This window comes from Cibotium barometz, chromosome 15 (genome assembly GCF_041138505.1).
Source record: "Cibotium barometz isolate CiBa-2024 chromosome 15, ASM4113850v1, whole genome shotgun sequence".
NCBI lineage: Eukaryota > Viridiplantae > Streptophyta > Polypodiopsida > Cyatheales > Cibotiaceae > Cibotium > Cibotium barometz.
Window position 1 is genome coordinate 37,338,964 of NC_141060.1, and position 19,559 is coordinate 37,358,522.

Consider the following 19,559-nt stretch of genomic DNA (forward strand, 5'->3'; position numbering starts at 1 on the left):
TAACCTCAGAAGGTTGAGTAACAAGGTTGCCTAGGGCATCCATCAGCCTAACAATATTCTCACGCATATGTTTTTGATGCAACTTATCATAGAAGCGATGAGATTGACAATTAGCATCCCGCAAAGCATCAGGACGTGCAAGCAGTTTAAAGCGAACATATTGTGCTTCCTGCATCGTAGATAGCTCCTTTTTCAGCCATTCTATGGCATCCACAACTTCAGCATCCATAGAGTCAGTAAACATGAACGCCTGCAAGTCCTTTAAAAGCAACTCAAGAAGAGCCACATGCTGTTTTTGTATAGAGGCATTAGCAAGACCACAATGCCGCGCATAATTTCCGAGTGTTGGTAAGGAACACTGGCCAAGCATGATAATCAGCCATGGACACTCTTGTGGAGAAATGTCGTATCAACTGACGCATATAAACATCAAAAACTTCATGCTCCAAAAAAGTGTGATTTAAGCGCAAAGGCAAGCGTCCCAACAAGCCTTTATATGCATCCACAGGATGATAGACCATTTCAAACACAAGCGGCCAATGATCCGAGAAAACCTGTTGCTGATCAACCATCATAGTGAGAACCTCTGGCAAAAAGAGATCTTGATGTAAAATATACATCCTATCCAATCTAGCATAAGTGCCCCGAAACTGTTGTGAGGCATAAGTGTAACCCCTTTCATTTGGATGCAACCAAGACCACATGTCTTGTTTTAGCGACCTTGCTGCAAAAGCTTCCCACGCCATTCTCTCCAGGCCATCCATTACAGAATGAGGCGACGTGGCTTGCTCCCTGGACACACACTATTAAAGTCTCCCATCACAAAGCCACGATGAGAGATTGAAAGAGCACACAAGTCATTCCACACCAAACGGCGTGCACGAGCATTATTTGGAGCATACACCCCTAACAACCATAAAGGCGTATCATCCCGAACAATCTGTATCACTAGAAATCTTCCATGAACATCTTGAATCACAAGAGAAGGCTAAAACTGCGAACGAACAGCAAACATAACACCTGACTGCGAAGCAGGATGTCTGCTGTAGAAAACATGAAACCCCTTGTATACATAGGCTTTGCCAGCCAACTTATGCTGCTTATGTTCAACTGCACACAAAACATCCCAACCATGACAAAAAGTTGTACGCCAAAGCCTGAACTGCTTTTGGCGCGAAGAAACACCCTTTACATTCCATTGTACAATTTTCATAAGCCTTCCCAGAAAAGGAATCAACAAGGCCGTGTACTAGGCCCAGGACAATCCGCCAAATCACGAACCTTTTGAAGCATTGCATTTTTAGACATGGTATTTGTGATCTCAGACTGCCCCTTGGAGAAATTCCATATGTGGGATTTCATACTTGATCATTAAAGGGTAGACATGCCATTTTCAAAGAAGTGAACCATGAGAGACTTAAAGTATGTGAGCCAAGATAGATGGTCTATCATGGTTTTCACAAATTGACCATGTTTCATCTGTCATGACTTTCACACATTGACAATTAATCTCTGTCTAGAAAAGATGCAAAAAATTTTCTTTTTTGGCTCGAGTATGAAAAGTTTTTCCATACGTGACCATACGCATATAGGTATGGAAGTATGGAATATTTTCCATACGAGTATGAAAAAAACTATGGTTTATGCCTTTGTTGTGCTGGTACATGCACATAAGACAGACAACCAAAGACTTGTATGAGTAATCATTGGGAATCTGCCATTTCAAGCCTCATAAGCTGTCATAGATTTCAAGGCTTTAATGGGACAACGGTTCAGCACGTAGTTGGCACACATGATTGCTTCAAGCCAAAATTTACCGAGTAAATCCTTGCTTTTAAGCATACATTTAGCCATCTCCATGAGTACGTTATGTCTCTTAGCAGCACCGTTTTACAGAGGAGTATAAGGTGTAGCACATCGATGAGATATGCCACGAGACTGCATAAAAGCTGTGAACTCACCCGATAAATATTCCCTCCCTCGATCTGCACACAAAGGAACAAGCTTGGCGACAAGCATTTTCAGCCAAGGGTAAAAAAGCATGGAAGGATGCAAACACATATGATTTGGCTTTCAAGCCATACCACGTGGATACCTCCATAACTCATAAGTGCCCCCAAGGTCACTTATAGAGCAATAACCTCGCTAAAATTGACCCTTGCTTGGTTGGGGCATGGGGACTTGGAGAATTCACACGTTGGCTAAGGGCGCTAGCAGGATGAGGTCTAGATTGGCTAAGGGCTTATAATTAATAGCCTAAGGCTAATAATGGCTAAAAGCTTATAAATAAAGCAAGGGCCAAAAATAGCTAGGTTATTGCTATATTAGTGACCTTGAAGGCACTTATGAGTTATTGAAGCGTCCATGCAGTAGACAGGAGGGCTACCAAGGGTGTGTAAGACCTCATGGCCATAAGGCTGCAAGGTGGCTGGTTTGGCCTAGTGGTATGGGACGCTAGATTGGGGCCATCAGTACCAAGCAGGCTTGCGGCAATCAAACCTCAGGCTCAGGGGTGAGTCTGAAGGACTTTACAGTTGGGTGGTGAGTCACAAGCCGCAATGCGTGAAACCTCATTAGGGTTTCAGTTCTAGGTTAGATCCTTGAGCTTTGTCTATGGAGACTTGACATCGGAACCAGACCATGGATCTAACAAGTGCTAGAACCCGAGGCATGGAGGATGCACAAGGCAGTACTCTCATGGGGGCTATTTTGGCAAGAAAGCCATGGTTTCTCCAGATAGATGTGCGGGAAAGCTCCCTCGCGCAGATGCCTGAGGATCCAAGAGAAGGTTAAAAAGCAACCCTCATACAGGCTGGACAGCAGCTTCAATATGCACATGAGGTCTTGAATTTTGCCCAAGGATTGTCCCCACATGCCTACAAGCCAATAGGCAGTGGCTAGTAGGCCTGAAAAATCATCAAAAGCAAGTTTTTCATGGCTGGAACATTTCAGCAAAGGTCAACCAGCAGAGAAGAAGGCTTTGGGTGATAGAAGGCCGCCACAGAAGCGGGCAGCAAGGGGTAGATCTGAGGGCGCATGGATGAAGGCCAGCCGGTAGGGGAGAGGGGCCTCAGTTCGGGCCAATTCTGAGGGAAGGAAAGCAGGGTCTAGGGCTCTAGCCAAGGGCTGCCAGATCGGGCCAGCCATGGGAGCTGCAGAGTGCAGCAAAACCAAGCAGCGAAATATGGCGCCCAAGGCCACAGCCATGTGTGGGCAGCTCAACCTTGTGTAGGCCGTAGGGAGGAGTGACGTGAGTTGATCCTCTGTCCACAGGGCTGAATCACAGGCAGAATCACAGGCAGATAGAGAGAGAAATGAAATGAAATGTTATATTAACGTCTTCAAAAGGCCATAATGACCTATGAGACCAAAAGTTACATCATGGTGGATCTGATACAATGTCTGGATAAAAAAACCCAGAAAATGAAAAATAAAGATGATACTACTGGCACCTAGAAAATGAAACTGGAAATGGAAGGTAAACAGAAACCCTTATAGGGTGTGAATATAGTGAGGGGGGGCGGGGGGGGGGGGGGGGGGGGGGTACGCTATGGAGGTGAGTGGAATATAGTGAGGGGATACAATATCATGCGGGACGGAGGGGTACACTATGGAGGTGCCTCCATCTCATAATATGTGCCGCATCGGACGCTGGCGGATCTCCTCAATATCCTCTATGGTCAGCACCCTGACTGGGTGTCTCGCATGCCTCGCAAGAATAATCCGAATCCGCCGCTACAACCTCCGTCTATGCTGGGATGCCCTCCTCCGTAGTCGTGGGCGTCTAGACCACCCAAGCTCAATCGCACGATCAATCAGTGTACCTCTGGTGTGGGCAGTATCCATGTCCTGCTGCTGTTGTGGTCCATCTGGCTCAGTGATGGCTGGACTAAAGAAGTCTGTAATGTGCCTCTGAGTCTGGCTCTCTGTGCGCCTAAGCAGGCTATCTCTATGTCTCCGCAGCTCAAGCAAGAACAATCCCAAACACCTCTGGTCCTGGTACCCCATGACTCTGGAAAGTGGTCCAAAACCCTCTCTGAATAAACAGTGGAAACGACCACGTATCTCATAGTATGCAGTACAATGGCATATATAATGCAGCTCTGTCTCTGGCTCCCCATGGCATACTCGGCATATCCTGGCCTCAGCTGGTATACCTCTATATCGGCCAATCTCAATCTCAAGCTGGTGTGAGGATGTGCGAATCTGACCAATAGCGCATCGTACTGCATGAGACAAGTGTACATCCATGTAACTGGGTCTGATCACAAAACCATCTGCTGTGAGCTGAAGAAAATGCTCTCTGTAGAAAGCCATCTTCGTGCCCAGCTCCTCAGTCGGCTGTATCCATGTCCTCCTAATGTCCAGCTGAACTAAATCCTGACGGATGAGTCTGGTAATCTCTGTCCGTGTGAGAGTGAGAGAGGGTGCCTCCAGAGAATACTGGAAGGGAGGCAATCTGTCCATGCTAAAACCATGTGCCTGGAACCAAGATGTCATCTGTCCATACCAACAAGCCGTGTCTCCCTGTAAAGCTAACTGTCGGGAGGACTCCAGGGCGAGGCGTGCATATCTGTCTCGGGGGAGATCCCACAAGCCATGTATGTAGGAGACTGATCTCGTAAGAGCCTCAATCACCAGAGGGGCAGCCGCCAGCTCTACTCGAATAATCTCATGAGGTACCACGGCCTTGGCTCTAATAATCCTAGCAATCATAGATACCAAAGGTCTCTCCATACCTCTCCACCCGCCTGCGCTGTGATGGCCCACTTAAGGTCCCCATATCTGCACTCCATAAAGCATAGCTGATGTCACTAGAGTGTCAAAAGGCCAAAGTTTCGTTCGAGGTTCCTGAAACTGAACCTGCGAACACATCCTCTCCAAACCACCCAGGGCTGCATGTGCTCTAGTCAATCTAGTCACTGCTGCTCTCCTCATCGAAAACACTGGCCCACTAAATACTACCCCAAGATATGTATATGCATCTGTATACTCCACAATCTCCTGCCCATATGTAAATGTAAATGAGAGAGAGAGAGAGAGAGAGAGAGAGAGAGATGCTTGTGGATATGCACAAAGGGAAGCTTGTGGGTATGCGAGAGCAGCTCTCGTGTGCTTCTTCTATATAACCATGTATCTAAAATATAAGAGTACATACATAAAAGGAAAGTACTCTCCTACAACAACATACAATGGTTATATAGAAGAAGCACACGAGAGCTGCTCTCGCATCCAACTGTGTAAAGGCTCCCATCCACCGTGGGGCCACTAGCTCGATAGGCGTGAACCACTCCTCTGTGAGTGCCTCCTGAATGTCATCCCTCATAATCAACCCCCCTCTGAAGTGACTCAGCCTCTCCACTTGGATCTCCTCTGGTAGACTGCAAAAGGCTTGCCAGTCTCCAAAGCTACGTGTTGGGCCTGCCGCCAAAGGTCCCCAGGCTAGACGAGGCCGAGAACCCAGCATATGACCCTGCTTTGTGCGAATCGCTGGGCTCCAGATGAGCGGCTGTCTGGCTTGCTCCTCAACACAAGGAGGAGGTCGCTGAGAGAGCCCCGGTCTCAGCAGCTCCCAAGCTCTCAGGATGCTCAAGGCAAATCTGTCCTCCTATCCTCTACTGAGGCCTGTCCTCCTCATCTCTATGAAGATCCATCGAATCTCTGGTGCCCAAGTGCCCCCTGCTGGGGGAGCCCGAGCCTGCAGCCGCTGCAAGAGAAGCCCTTTCCAAGGCTCAGCGCCTGGAAGCAGCCCCCGAACAATAAGCTTCCCCAATAAGGCTTTACTCTGATCGACTGGATCTATAATGCCCAAGCCTCCCTGAGCCAGCGGAAGTGTAATAACTGCCCATGCAACCTTTGCCCGAGCTGGTTGACCGTCCTGCCTAGACCAAAGAAAGTTCCTGATCAGTCTCTGTACCTGGCTGATGCAAGAGCCCGAGAAGATCCAGCAAGACGTAATGTACCACATGGTCGCTAACAGCACTTGATTTGCCACCACCACCCTCCCGGCCAAGGATAGTCGAGCTGTACTCCAATACAAAAGCTTCTTCCGAATGCTCAGAAGAAGCGGGGCAATCTGCTGCTCAGGTGACAAATCTAGTCCAATCTCGCATCCCAAATACTGCACTGCTGTGCCAAGAGGAATCCATCTAAAACCGGGGTCCGGGGTCCGGGGTCCGGGGTCCGGGCTCCATGCCGGAGTGGGAGCGCTACTGATCCAAAAGGCCACTGTCTTGCGCCAATTGATCAATGCTCCTGAAGCTGCACTAAAAACCTGGAGCGACTGCTCTGCCCGAAGAAGATTGGCCTCCTGGCCATGCAAAAATAAGCCCGTGTCGTCAGCAAACTCAGCATCGAGCAGGTCCTCCCCCCGAACTGGGAGCTGGAGTCCTCTCAAACCAACCTCCTCTGCCGTCAAATACATGCTCATAGCCTCCGCAAAGAAGAGAAAAAGAAAAGGGGCGAGGGGACACCCCTTTGACGGACTGATCTGGTCAACTCAAAACTCGGCCCCCGTCCTCCTGCAATCAACACATGGCTGCGAGCTGTGGAATACAGAGCCGCCACCCCTCTAATCCAACCTGGCTCAAAGCCCAAGCGAAGCATAGTGCCCTCTAAGAAACCCCAATCGACTCTATCGTATGCCTTCTCAAAATCGAGAAGCATCACGACCAAGTCCTCACCAAGAAATCTAGCTCGGGCCGTCGCCTCCCAGAAGGTGAAAATGTTGTCAAGGATACTACGCTCCTTGACGAATACTGTCTGGGTAGCATGAATCAACTCCCCCAGGAAGGGCTGGATCCTCAAACTCAAGGCCTTTGCTATAACCTTGTAGACAGTATTGAGGATCGTAATAGATCTCCAATGCCGAATATCATCTGATACTCCCTCCCCCTTGGGGATAAGAAAGATCAAGCCCTCTGAAAAGCTCTGTGGCATTACCCCACTGTCCAAAACATACTGAAAGCCCCTGCGGAGGCCTGGCCCCAAAAGGTCCCAATAGCGCATAAAAAAGGCAGGCGTCAGCCCGTCCTCCCCTGGGCAACTATGGCGCGGCAGGACCCTCAAGGCCTCAGCAAGCTCAACCTCTGAAAGAGGCGCACCAAGGACTGTACGCATACGATCTGTGACCCTCCTCTGCACATGGACCCACACCGTCTGTCTGCAAGCATCCCGAGCCTCAGTGGCTGGCTCCGCTGAAAGCAGGTCTCTATAGAACCCAGTGGCAATGGCTCTGATCTCCCCGGGCTCGGTAGCTACAGACCCGTCCGGCCTCCCAAGCTGACGGACTCCTACTCGAGCATGGCGGGGTCCAGTAATCTCAAAAAACTCCCCAGTCACTCTATCCCCAAGCTGCGTCCACTGAGAGGCCTGGCGACGATAGTAAAACTCATGTCTCTGCTCCTCTGCCTCTCTAACCTCCTGGCGTGCCTGGCTCAGCTGGGACGCCACCCACTCACATGCAAGCTGCTGCTCCTGAAGGCGCTGAAGCGAAGCAAGGCTGCGTCTCAGCCGCTGCTCCCGCTCGCGAATCTCTCCCAGCCGTGTCAAAGCTGCAGCGTGCAGAAAAAGGCTAAGCTCTGTGAGTCCCTGGGCACACTAGCCTGCTGCATCCTGGTCAGAGCATTGACTATCATGCCAGATCCTCTCAATGTTCTCGGCGAGACTAGGATCTGTAAGTACCGTCTCTGGGATCCTCAACTGCAAGCTGGGCTCCCGTGTCCTCTCCTCAAGTGTCAAAATAACTGGCGCATGATCTGACAGTCATATGCAGGTCCTCTACTGAGAGATTCCTAGTTTATGCGGCCCTTTGCACTCCCCTACAGAATTTGGAGCAGGCTTCTCCGTGGTCAACTCAAGCGAGTGTGTGCTCCTCAGTCAACCTACAAATAGCCGCTCACTCATAAATAGCTATAGTTTATGGGATAACACTTATAAACACCTTAAACCTTGTAATCACAGCATATTGCACTAATGCTCAGGGTCCCTGACCCAAGTTTAGGCCCAACTAACCATGTGGTTAGAATCAGGTACGTAACATACTTCCCTACCTCAAATATTTCCACTCTTAGAAATGAGTTTAGGAAAGTCGAGCCACATCGGACAACTGATTCCAAAATCAAGTTCACACATGTCCGGTCTTTCCACATGGTAATTTATATTGGAACCAGCTTAATCACAAGCCATCGTTCCTACATGACTGTCTCAATGGAGGAACAAAAGACCAAATCAAAACCAAATCACGAACCCAACCACCTCTCAATCTCCAATTCCCATGGAATCAAATAACTTGAAATCGCAAAGACAATTCTCGTAGTCGATCATAATACCTATCCACACTAGGATTGGGTAATTCATCATACCTAGAGGATACTTCCCCATCCGCAATGCCTTAAAACTTTCAGATACTCTCAAATACACAAGCATTCTCTTGGAAAAAGACTTCCTCAAAATGAATGCTTCCTATCAACGTAAAGTTGTGCTCTATCCTCAACACTACTGATAAAAATCTCTAGCAGTGACCAGCATCTCCTACATATCCGTAAAGAAATCTCTAACTGCATCAATCTGAGTACCCTGTAGTCCCAATGCCACCAAAGATCTATCTAATATCCATACATGGCATAAGCGAATTGTAACCCACCATTGAATGCTGAGTATTGGTGTAGGCAACTTGATTGTTGGATGTACCTCTCCCAATCAAATGGTCACCTGAGACCTATCCACAAAGCATATCCTCCAAAACCTGATTCACCCTCTTTAGTCACCCAACCATCCGACTGAGGATGATCAACAAATTCCTCCCTGTCCGAGAATTGCATAACCCTCAAGTATCTCAGCACTCTCATCATCATGAGTAACATGAGAGAATGAGCACATCACGACCGTGTTCAAAACAAAAGACCTCTAATAAAGCATATTGGGCATGTGTTCAAATCAGAACACCACTGATAAAAACCTCTAGTGTGAGCCAATATATGCCAATGCACATCCATGCAATGACTATACAACAAATCATCGGCCCTTTTCAAGGGTTGGCTGCTCCTAGATTGATAGCTTCAAGTTCTAAAGTTGCAAGAAAATCCGGACTACCAGATTCTATGCAAAACATAACCTACAAACAGTCATATGCTCAGCATAAATCATAGGCAATTCCAACCAACCAAATGGTCTCTTGGTGTCCAAATGCCTGTAACATTTCACCAAGATCTAATACACCTGCAAGCTACTACCCGGTAGATAGAGGGCAATCATCATGAGCACGAATGTAACTTAATACTGAATTATCAAAATAACTTCGAGTTCCTCTCAATCACTATGTCAAGGTAAATGTCGTGCAAAACAGCATCAAGTGCTCTACTGAGACTAGGTAGATCTAGAATAACCCCACCAATCAACACGTTACCACATAGTCCTAGACATCTGCCACATCAAGGCCAGTAAAACCGCACACGTGGTAGCTCCTAGTGTCCCATACCACCAAGATATGCCACATATACGTTCCTACCAATCCATCACCAATTTGTGGACTTTCCTAATGTTCTCTCGTGGTATAATAGAATTGTCATTGATTCGTTGTAATTGATTCGAAAATTCAACGCTTCTCACCTTTGGACAGCTAGCATCCAACTAGAAGTATAGATGCATCAAGAAACCCTACATATAGCAAATCCTAGCATCCCATACAACCATGATATACTCCATATAAGAACTCTTTTAGACATATAAGCCCAAGTTAGATTGATTAATTTCTTCATGGGCCTGGTCTTGATACAATCACACTCCTATCTGAATGTCGGTCACTATCAAGTTAGACACCAGCTAACATGGTTTGTCGTTTTTGAGTCCTATGCACTTATGGTAGCCCCAAGATTGACGGAGAAGGTGATAGGGAATGTGGTATTGGGCAAATTGACGTCCCAAAAGACATTGTGCTTGTTACTACTTGCTGGCACGAAAAGAGAAGATAACATGAGAATATTATTTGCATAACAAGAGCCCTATGCATGCATAGAGAGCTATATCCAGAGAGTTCATAGAGAGCCCTATGTATGCACACTCACATAAAGAGCCCTATGTATGCATAGAGAGCACTCTATACATCCATAGAGGTCATAGAGATCCCTATGCATGCATAGAGAGTACTCTATGCATACAAATAGCAAGCTCTATGCATGCATAGACAGCTCTATCCATAAGGTAGAGCCCTCTATGCATGCATAGAGGGCTCTCTATGAGCTCTATGCATGCATAGAGCTCATAGAGAGCCCTATGCATCCATAGAGAGCTATTTACATGGGTAGCATAAGGTAGAGTTTAAAGTTGAAGCCGCAATATTTTTCAATAAAAGGAGAATTTGATGCTCCTTAAGATTTCTCTGTATTAATCATCTTATGAAGTTTGGTTTCTTAAAACTTAGGGGTCACTTATTAGGCATGGTTTCATCACATCGTGCAATTCTTTACATGGGTAGCATAAGATAGATTCTGAAAATGAAGCCACTCTATTTTTCTATTGCAGTAGAATTTGATGTTTCAATAGAAAAATTGGCATTTCTTTGATTGCATCATTGTATATGCAGATTCTTGGAAAGCCAAGGGCTAACTCACCTCTGATGTTGTATTGGATAGTAGGAGTTTGTAACACTGTGAAAGAACAACCTAGTACAATAGTAAGGCTATGAACAACAATGGTCCTGGACACACACAAGCTTGTACAAATACTCCTTTTGGTCTAAATTACCTAAAGGGAGAGGAACGTCCCATCTTCAGCCCCCAATGCGGGGTTGATGGCCTTGGTGATTTGTGACATTTCATTCGTATAGTTAATTGTGTGTTTAACCAATGGTTGAATGTTCCAAGATCCATGCTCTTTGGTACAACTATAATCCCAAAAAGCTGTGTATTTGAAGTACTAGCCGCCTTCCTTGGAAACTATGTGTCCAAGATAATGAATTTTAAGAAGAAAAAATCACTCTTCCTGCCATAAATGAAGAAAATATGCTTAAAAACACAATGGCCTCCCTTTTGAAGGAGGCCAAAAACAACTTTCCAGAAAAAAACACATCAATCACGTTTTTCTATGCATATTAAAGAGAGCCAATAAATACTATTGACAGACTCTAGCCCAAGTAGCTATCATACACAATGCCATGCAAGGGACATGAGTTTGGACCTGGACACCTATAATACAAGCGATTCAACAAAACAAAAAGCCCAACAAATACAAACGGCATACAAGTTTAACTTGAATTGACATTAGTCCCAATGTGAATAAAGTAACCTTCGAATCCCAAGTAGAAGTGCGAAGAGATTTAAGCCCTCTGTATTTGGCAAAACGCTTCTTTGCAGGCACATCCAATGGTGTGTCCACTTCATCCGGAAATTCTAAAAAACACAATTTCAAAGAATTAACCTTACTTCAGTTAGTAAAAAATCAAAACTAAACACAAAAAGTAGCCCTTTCAACAAATGGTCCACAAGGAATCCAAGACTAAGCACAATTAATCTGTCACAAGACGTAAGTAATCAATTACATATACATCAAGAGTTCTTTGTATATGTTAACATTTATATGTCTTGAAATTTAAACTGAAGATTGTATAAAAGAAAGGTTCTAGGAATTCAAATAAAGCAAAGGGTGGGAAAGACATGACGGAACGAACATCCAATAAAGAAATTTCTTAAAAGAAAAAGAGAATAACCTAAATGGATATGCATAAAACAAGGCATCTTTTCCTACACACCAAGCATAAATCATTGTTCATGTGATGAAATCAAAGGACTTGAAAGAGGCTTCAAGATGCATAAAATGCATCTTGAAGGACTTGAAAGAGGCTTCAAGATGCATAAAATGCATTAGTACCTTGTACTATTACGAGAGGTTGGGTGCACGTTGTTACGCTCTTCTTCATATATTTTCCGTTCAGTGTTTCAAAGTAGTCTCAAGAACCAAACTTCCATTAGTGCAACCCTGACAGATTGTGTTGTTTTGCTCTGAACTATTATATTATAAGAGTACAATCTCATACACAAAAGTTGTTTTTTTGTTTAAAAAAATTTAAGTGAGAGTATGCACACTTCAACATAACCATACATACTTGCAACCAACTTAATTCACAAATTCACAATTTGGAATCCAATAAACAATGCACAAAAAATGTTGTGCAAAAAAACAGACGTGAAAATACGCTATTAAGACATGTCTGAGCTTGTGTATACCGCTCTACACTAAGAGGACCAAATCTGCCTGCCCTCACCAAGGGGACCTTACATTCTTTTGAACAACTCTCACACAGCGAACTAATGACCTACTAACAACTCACCAGCCAACCTATCCAAATAAACAAGTTGCTTGGAACGAATTTCAAGGACACTACTCAAGCTTGGATGAACAAGCACAACATTTCACTACACTCATAACTCCACCTCACGCTTGCACTCATACTCGCAACCCCTCACACTCGCGCTTGCCCTAACCCTTGCGACATGCACACAAATCCAAAAGGCTCTCCAAGCCCTCCACTCAGTCTCAATCAAAAATTCCTCCCTCGCCATCCTGCACAAGCACAAACAGAAGTATAATACCAAAGCCACACAACGCCCCCACACTAATACAACCCCGTAGATCCATCAGCATCTATGTAGAACTCGTCACCTAGTTACATGCATAGCAATTCAATTTAGAAGCTCACGCTCTGCAATAGCCCCATGTTTATGGGATATAAAGTGCCAAACACCAATTATTCCCACCATTTTTTTACGATTGCAATTATCTGCAGAAGGATTGGCCCCCTAATGCGCATAAACTGTAGGCAACAGTGTGGCAAATTACTTTTTTGTCCTAACAAGGCTCACTTTACTACTTTTGCAGGCTCTGGTAAATGTGTCATTCTTACAACAAAGAAAACCATTAATAAAAAAATGTCTTCTTTTAACTTGCTTTCTATCCCCCCCCCCAAAAAAAAAAAAAAAACTGCGCACGCGCGTGCGCACACGTGTGTTGGGGAGGGCGTGTGTGTGGCGGGACTGTAGTGCTGAATCTACCAGAGTCCCCTCAAGTGAGAAAAGGACCAAGGCTCCAAGTAAGAAGAAAAGCAACTCCGCATTGCTGCATCTGGTCCAAGCTGCTGGTCAACCACTCTCAACGTCCGCAAAGGGTGTGATTGAGGTACATTCAAATAGAGCACAAGGAATATCAAGATAAAGCAGATGGTCTTGTTGGCAAGGAGACGAAACCCTGGATGATCTCGCTGCACCATGTAGGTTAGGGTCAGGGTTTGCAGGTTTGCAAAAGCACAAGCGGCAAGCCTAAGCTATGGAGGATCAAAGAGATCCATGGTGTTGAGTGTGTGAAGAGAGAGAGAGACAAAGAAAGAAAGAAAGAAAATTGTATTAAACATCTTCAAAAGACCCAGTGGGTCTATGAGACCAAAAGTGATACAATAGTGTCCATGTAATCTCATCATGGTACAAAAGAAAACAAAGACGAGAGCTATGAGTTGAGAATGTCAAATCCAAGCCATATGATACAAAGTGGGACCATCATCATACGACCTATGGAGGTAACCCCTTGGTAGGGGGAGAGGGTGTTAAATTTGCAGCAATGTGATGAGCTATGGTGGATCAAATGCTAGAATCAACATCATTAGAAAAGAGATTAGACGATAATTAAGACGTGATTAGTGAGCAATTAACTGATAGCTTAATGTAAGCATGGATAATCAAAAACCAACAAATTCTCATTAGACCAATGCCTCAATTTATAGGATTTACATCCAAGCATCTAATCCCACTAATTTCTCCTTGCTTCACTCCACCTCTTTTGCTTGATTCTCTCCACCTCTTCCCAGAATATCTCCACACCTCCTAAATCTTCTCATGCTACCCTTTATTCTCTCCCAGTAGATACTTCTCACCTTTTCACAGCTTCTCTCACATTTACAGATTCTCTTTTACAGCCTCTTGCTAAGGGCTTGTTCCCGCACACACCCTATTCACTTGTATATTTCAACACCTCCCCTCAAGTGAATAATCCTAGCACACATGGACCCTATACCTCTTACTTGATAGTCCGCGACCAGTGCCTCAAGTCCCTAAACTCATAGTCCTTGACACTCTCTCTCTCTATGTGTCCAAGACTACTACAAGTGCCCGCGACCTTGACATACATCTACCACATGGCCTACAACATCGGTGGCTCAGAGGTGGTTTTACTCTGTTGGGGCAGGTTACATTGGGTTGTGGGGTTTCTCTCTCTCTCTCTCTCTCTCTCTCTCTCTCTCTCTCTCTCTCTCTCTCTCAGAAAAGAGGATCTAACTCCACTTCCTTAGGAGCCTGCATGAAGTTTACCGTTGTCGTTCCTTCTCCACTGGGTTTGCTGTAACAATCTCTTGCCATGTGTCCTGGCTTTCCACAGTTGTGGCAAGTGAAGGTCCTTCCTCCTACTCTGCCTCTTCCTCGTCCTCGTCCTCGAGAGAATCCTCCTCGGGTGAAAAATGCTTTTTCTTCTCCAGTTGTTGAGTCCAGCCATTTCTTCTCTTTGACTCTAGTCTCTTGCTCTAGTAGAGCTCCTTCTATCTCGTGCAGCTTCAATTCAGGTACATTCTTTAATATTGCTACATTGTTTTCATATTCACCTTTATCCACACTCGTCAGAAGCACTGCTAGTGCCTCATCATCTTCTACCTTTTTGCCAATGGCTGACAGTTGTTGCTTAATGCTTTTATATTTGTTCAAGTGTGTGATTAAAGGTTCACTTTCCTTCATATCCAGTTTGTAGAATTGCATTAACAGATTTATCTTTGAATTTTTTGCTTGAGTGCCAAATAATTTATTGAGTTCATCCCATGCATCTTTTGCCCATTGTATCACTGTGATGTGATGAATGATTTCATCATTTAAACTGAGCTTCTCATTCCTGCTCTTTCACTCATTTTCCCCTCACCTCTGGGCATTCATCTCTTCCCTCAACTAGCCCCCACAGATTTTTCCTCATGAGCAGATACATGGTTTTTGCCTGCCATGTGTAAAACTGCTCCCCATTAAATTTGGTTATCTCTTGTGCCGTACTCATGATGATGTGAAGGGAGTCTTACCTCTTGATCCAATTTCAAGATTCAAGGGCAGTATCTACCCTTTTACAACTCAATCTGGTGTTTAGGTGATAATTACAACAGATTTATCAGCATAAATTCACCAGAAATTACATTAAACCAAGGGTAACAAATCTGTACGGAATGGTTGGAGTATCAAACCATCTCCGAATTGCAATCTGAAGTTATAGGGATCTATATCATATACCCAATGGTTAATTTGAACCCTCAATTGCACCAAAATTCAGTGATTAGTGTTGATTAATCATTGATTAGCAAATTAATCCTCTGTTTTGTGTACAAAAAACAGAGTATGCGGGGAGTCCAGATCTGGGGCCTTAGAGTTCAAATGAGCTCAAATCCTTTCAAGGCCATCAATAGCAATTAGTCTAGTAGAGGATTAAGCCAAGAAACACAAGATTTGACTAAACATTGAATGCTTAATCTCTGTTTTACCAAAGTCACCTGTAGATTTGATGAAGAGCTTGGATCTCACTGTAGACTTGACCAAATCAAAAACTGTCTTCACCAGCTTGTAGAGCACCTTTGAAAATCCCTACTAATCTTGATTAGCTAGATGATTAGCAAATAATAGGCTCATAAATTTGATGAATTCTAGGCTAGGCTCTGATACCATGTTAAATTTGTAGCAATGTGATGAGCTATGGTGGATCAAATGCTAGAATCAATATCATTAGAAAAGAGATTAGACGATAATTAAGACGTGATTAGTGAGCAATTAACTGATAGCTTGATGTAAGCATGGATAATCAAAAACCAACAAATTCTCATTAGACCAATGCCTCAATTTATAGGGTTTACATCCAAGCATCTAATCCCACTCATTTCTCCTTGATTCACTCCACCTCTTTTGCTTGATTCTCTCCACCTCTTCCCAGAATATCTCCACACCTCCTAATTCTTCTCATGCTACCCTTTATTCTCTCCCAGTAGATACTTCTCACCTTTTCACAGCTTCTCTCACATTTACAGATTCTCTTTTACAGCCTCTTGCTAAGGGCTTGTTCCCGCATACACCCTATTCACTTGTATATTTCAACAGAGGAGCATCAAGGATATTGAGCATGGGGCTAGCCGGTAGAAGACTCGGCAAATTCGCCGGACGTGGGAAGGTGACTCTGTGCCTCTCCAAGATCTCCTCAAGCTGGGACTGATGTCTGTGTTGCTGGCAAGGTCCACGAAGTCTGGGGCGTCGAGAGTGTCGTGGCCCGGTCTAGAGTCATGCCAAAGTGGGGTCTCGCGAGGAGGAGGGAGGGGGGAGCACTCAAGAATGTGTGGCTAAATGTGGCTGTGGGTATGTCATCCATAGCTGGTGGGGCATCCTCTCGTGGTCGAAAGAACTGAGTGATGGTCGCCTAGGGCCGGGGTGGGTGTCTCCCTGTCATGTGCACAGTGTGTATCTACTGTGTGCTACACGCACACAAGACTAGCTTCGAGGTTTGGGGAAGCTTGGAGCTAGGCAGGCTGATTGGCAAGCTGAGTTAGGGATAGACTAACGGGCGGGCACCAAAGTATGGACGGGCGAGCGTCCAAGTGTGGACGCCAGATGACTGGCCAAGAGCCTATAAAAGGGCCGCCAAGGCCAGTCATTAGTTCATATAGAGTCTCGCGTGTCTTTGTGAGAGCTCTATGGTCAGGAGCCTAGATCTAGTGCAGACGTGCAACTGCTTTATGTAGCCGAGGCCGGCAGCAGTCTCGAGGCCTGCAAGGGTAGCTTCGTGGCGGTATGGGATATCACGAGGTAGAGATTGGTCGGTACGTCCATCTAGTTAGCTCAACTCGTGGCTCGGTGGGGACAACCAAGACTTGTGGGCTTGCCCACGGCTATCAAGGTTGGGAGGTGAGTCAGGCTTGCACCCCCTTCGTGTTTGTTTGGTTTGTTTGCACGTTTCGAGTCTTGTACGAGGAGCGTTGTATGAGGAGATCCCATGGGGATTTGACAGTGGTATCAGAGCAAGCCTCGTGAACGAGCAAGTCGGTAGGTAGAGAGAAAGAGGTCAAAGAAAAGGTATGAGTTCGAGAAGATTTCTGTTTTTCTGAGTATACTGTAGGAACCTGTGATGAAGGTTTGGTCTTGTATGGGTTGTTTGCTTTGCAAGAAGAAGGGCTGGATGTGTTTTTTGCAACTGTGTGAACAGTTGGAGAGAGACAAAAGAAAAAGCCAGTCGGCTGTATGCAAGAGAGAGAGAGAGAGAGAGAGAGAGAGAGAGAGAGAAGTAACGCTTGTATGGTTATTACGCAGCCTTATGTGCAAAGAATCCAGCCACACAGCTACGCGCAGGCCAATTTACTGGTGTCTATACGCACGCAAGCGACTGCTCTTGTACAGTCAAGTGGAGCGTAGGGCTGGTACACACAAGCAACAGCAGTTGGCCAGGTTTGTGCGTTGGCGGCAGCATATGCAGGCGGGTAATCGGGCATATGCAAGTACGTGTGCAGGCGGGTATGTAGCATATGCAGGCGTACGGGTGGCAGGCAATCGGGCGCAGCAGAAAAATGCGAACAACATACGCGCGGTGTTTTTTTTAGCTTTCATTTTTTTTTTTTAACAAAACCCACACTGCTTTTGTTTTTGTTGAACCTTAGTGGAAGGGTGTAAAAAACCCAAGTATTGCTTTGTAAGTGTTTTTTTTTAAGAAAACAGAATATATATATATATATATATATATATTACAAAAAAACACACACACACACTTTTTTTTTTGTGAAACGAAGAAACTATATTATGAAACATCCATTTTACATCAGGGCAGTGCTCAAGAAAAGAGCCTATGCCCTATCCATCAGAAACAGTAAAAGAAAAGCTGAATATCCAAATCTTCCTCATGTAAGGCATCATATAAGGACTGCCGCAATGAGGCTCGGAAGAACTCATAAGGGTGCTGAAGGAGTGAATTCAGATATGCATGATTTTGTTGTAGCCAGAGGGCCCATAAGGCCCAGTATCTGATCCAATGGAAGAAAAGAGAATACTGTGACAAAGAAGCTGATAACATGCCAAACATCCAGAAAAACCTGTAGAACCTGTGTGCAGGAAATCTGAGAGAGAAAAAATAGGAGATCTTGTCCAGAAGGTCTCTGGAATATGAACAAAACCACAATAAATGCGGAATACTCTCAGTAGTATGATGACATCTTGGACAAAGAGGAGAGGCAATCCTTCTTTGAGCCAATTTCACTCCCACTGGAAAAATACCAACATTGCATCTCCAAAGAAAGAGTCTCTGCTTCAATGGCATTTTCAACTTCCATATCAATGTCAGTTTTCCTTTCCACCAAGCTAAAGACTTATTCAGATGCCAAAGAGAATTAACATGATGAGCAATCCATGGAGGAGGTAATATCAATCGATAAGCCTGTATGGAAGTCAATAGATGCAAAGGCTGAGAGGATAATCTTGAACTTGAAGACTGAAGATGCCAATCTTGAAGCCTGTCTCTTACATCCAATGTTGGAATCGGAATGAAAGGGTGTAAGAGATCTGCAATAGCTTTCCATATAGGTCTATGATGCATCCCAAGATTGTATTGTTGGCATGCTGCCGGAAAAGAGAGAATATGCCCTTGAGTATCTACCACGTCGTCAATGAACCAGATGCCCAACTTCATAAGATTGTAAGCTCTGATTGGTTGTTGTACAGCAAGGGGAGAGTAAAAAACAGCATTCCAATGTAGGCTTTCCATTCGAAGCGAGGAAGCTATAGAAGCAGGATGGGGAGACCATTTGATGCGAGAGAGCACTTTCTTCCAATCCTGAATCAAGGAAGTAGAAAATGGACAACCAGGGATTTTACCTTGAAATTTGCCAAGTACTACTTCCGATGGATCAACTAGCCAATGACCATAAGCATTTGTGCGCATCTGACCACACAAAATTGCCAACATGATAGACCAAGGCTGCTCTTGTTGAAAAAAGGTTTTGAGCATAGTGATCTTTCTTACCAACACATGAAATTTGATGTTAATAATATTCAAACCACCATGCATTCTTGGTGAGCAAAGCAGGTCCATTTTGAGCAACCTTAAAGCTTTTTTATGAAGCTTAGTTTTCCAAAAAATCTCCATGGCTTGAGACATAAAAGAAGAAAGATCTCGAGATGACCAATGTAATAGAGGAAGGTAGAACTGGACATAAGCTAGAACAATGGACTGGACAATTCGAAGCCGAACGTGCAATGGCCAAGTGGAGATCTTCCAATATTCTAATTTGTCCTAAATTTTGTTTAGTACCCAAGATATTTGTTGCTTATTTCTGATTTTCCAGCCAATGGGATAACCCAAATGTCTTACTATGTTTTCCGGATAAATAATTTGGCCGGGCCACAGGATAGCATGCCAGTCACAATGCTTGAGAGGTAAGAGTTTTGATTTCTGAAAATTAATTTTTAGACCAGCTGTGCCAACCCGAAATCTGAAAGAGTATCCATCAATAGGCGAAGCTCCAG

The 19,559-nt window shown here is 44.7% G+C and overlaps 1 protein-coding gene across 1 annotated transcript in view; it reads right to left on the reverse strand.

Moving 5' to 3' along the window:
* LOC147631259 (pre-rRNA-processing TSR1-like protein) overlaps nucleotides 1-19,559 on the reverse strand; it is a 95,540-nt gene that overhangs the window by 15,082 nt on the left and 60,899 nt on the right. The window contains exon 15 of the mRNA XM_086809605.1: nucleotides 11,284-11,387. Within this exon, the coding sequence (XP_086665731.1) occupies nucleotides 11,284-11,387 (104 nt within the window). The remainder of the gene's footprint in view (nucleotides 1-11,283; nucleotides 11,388-19,559) is intronic.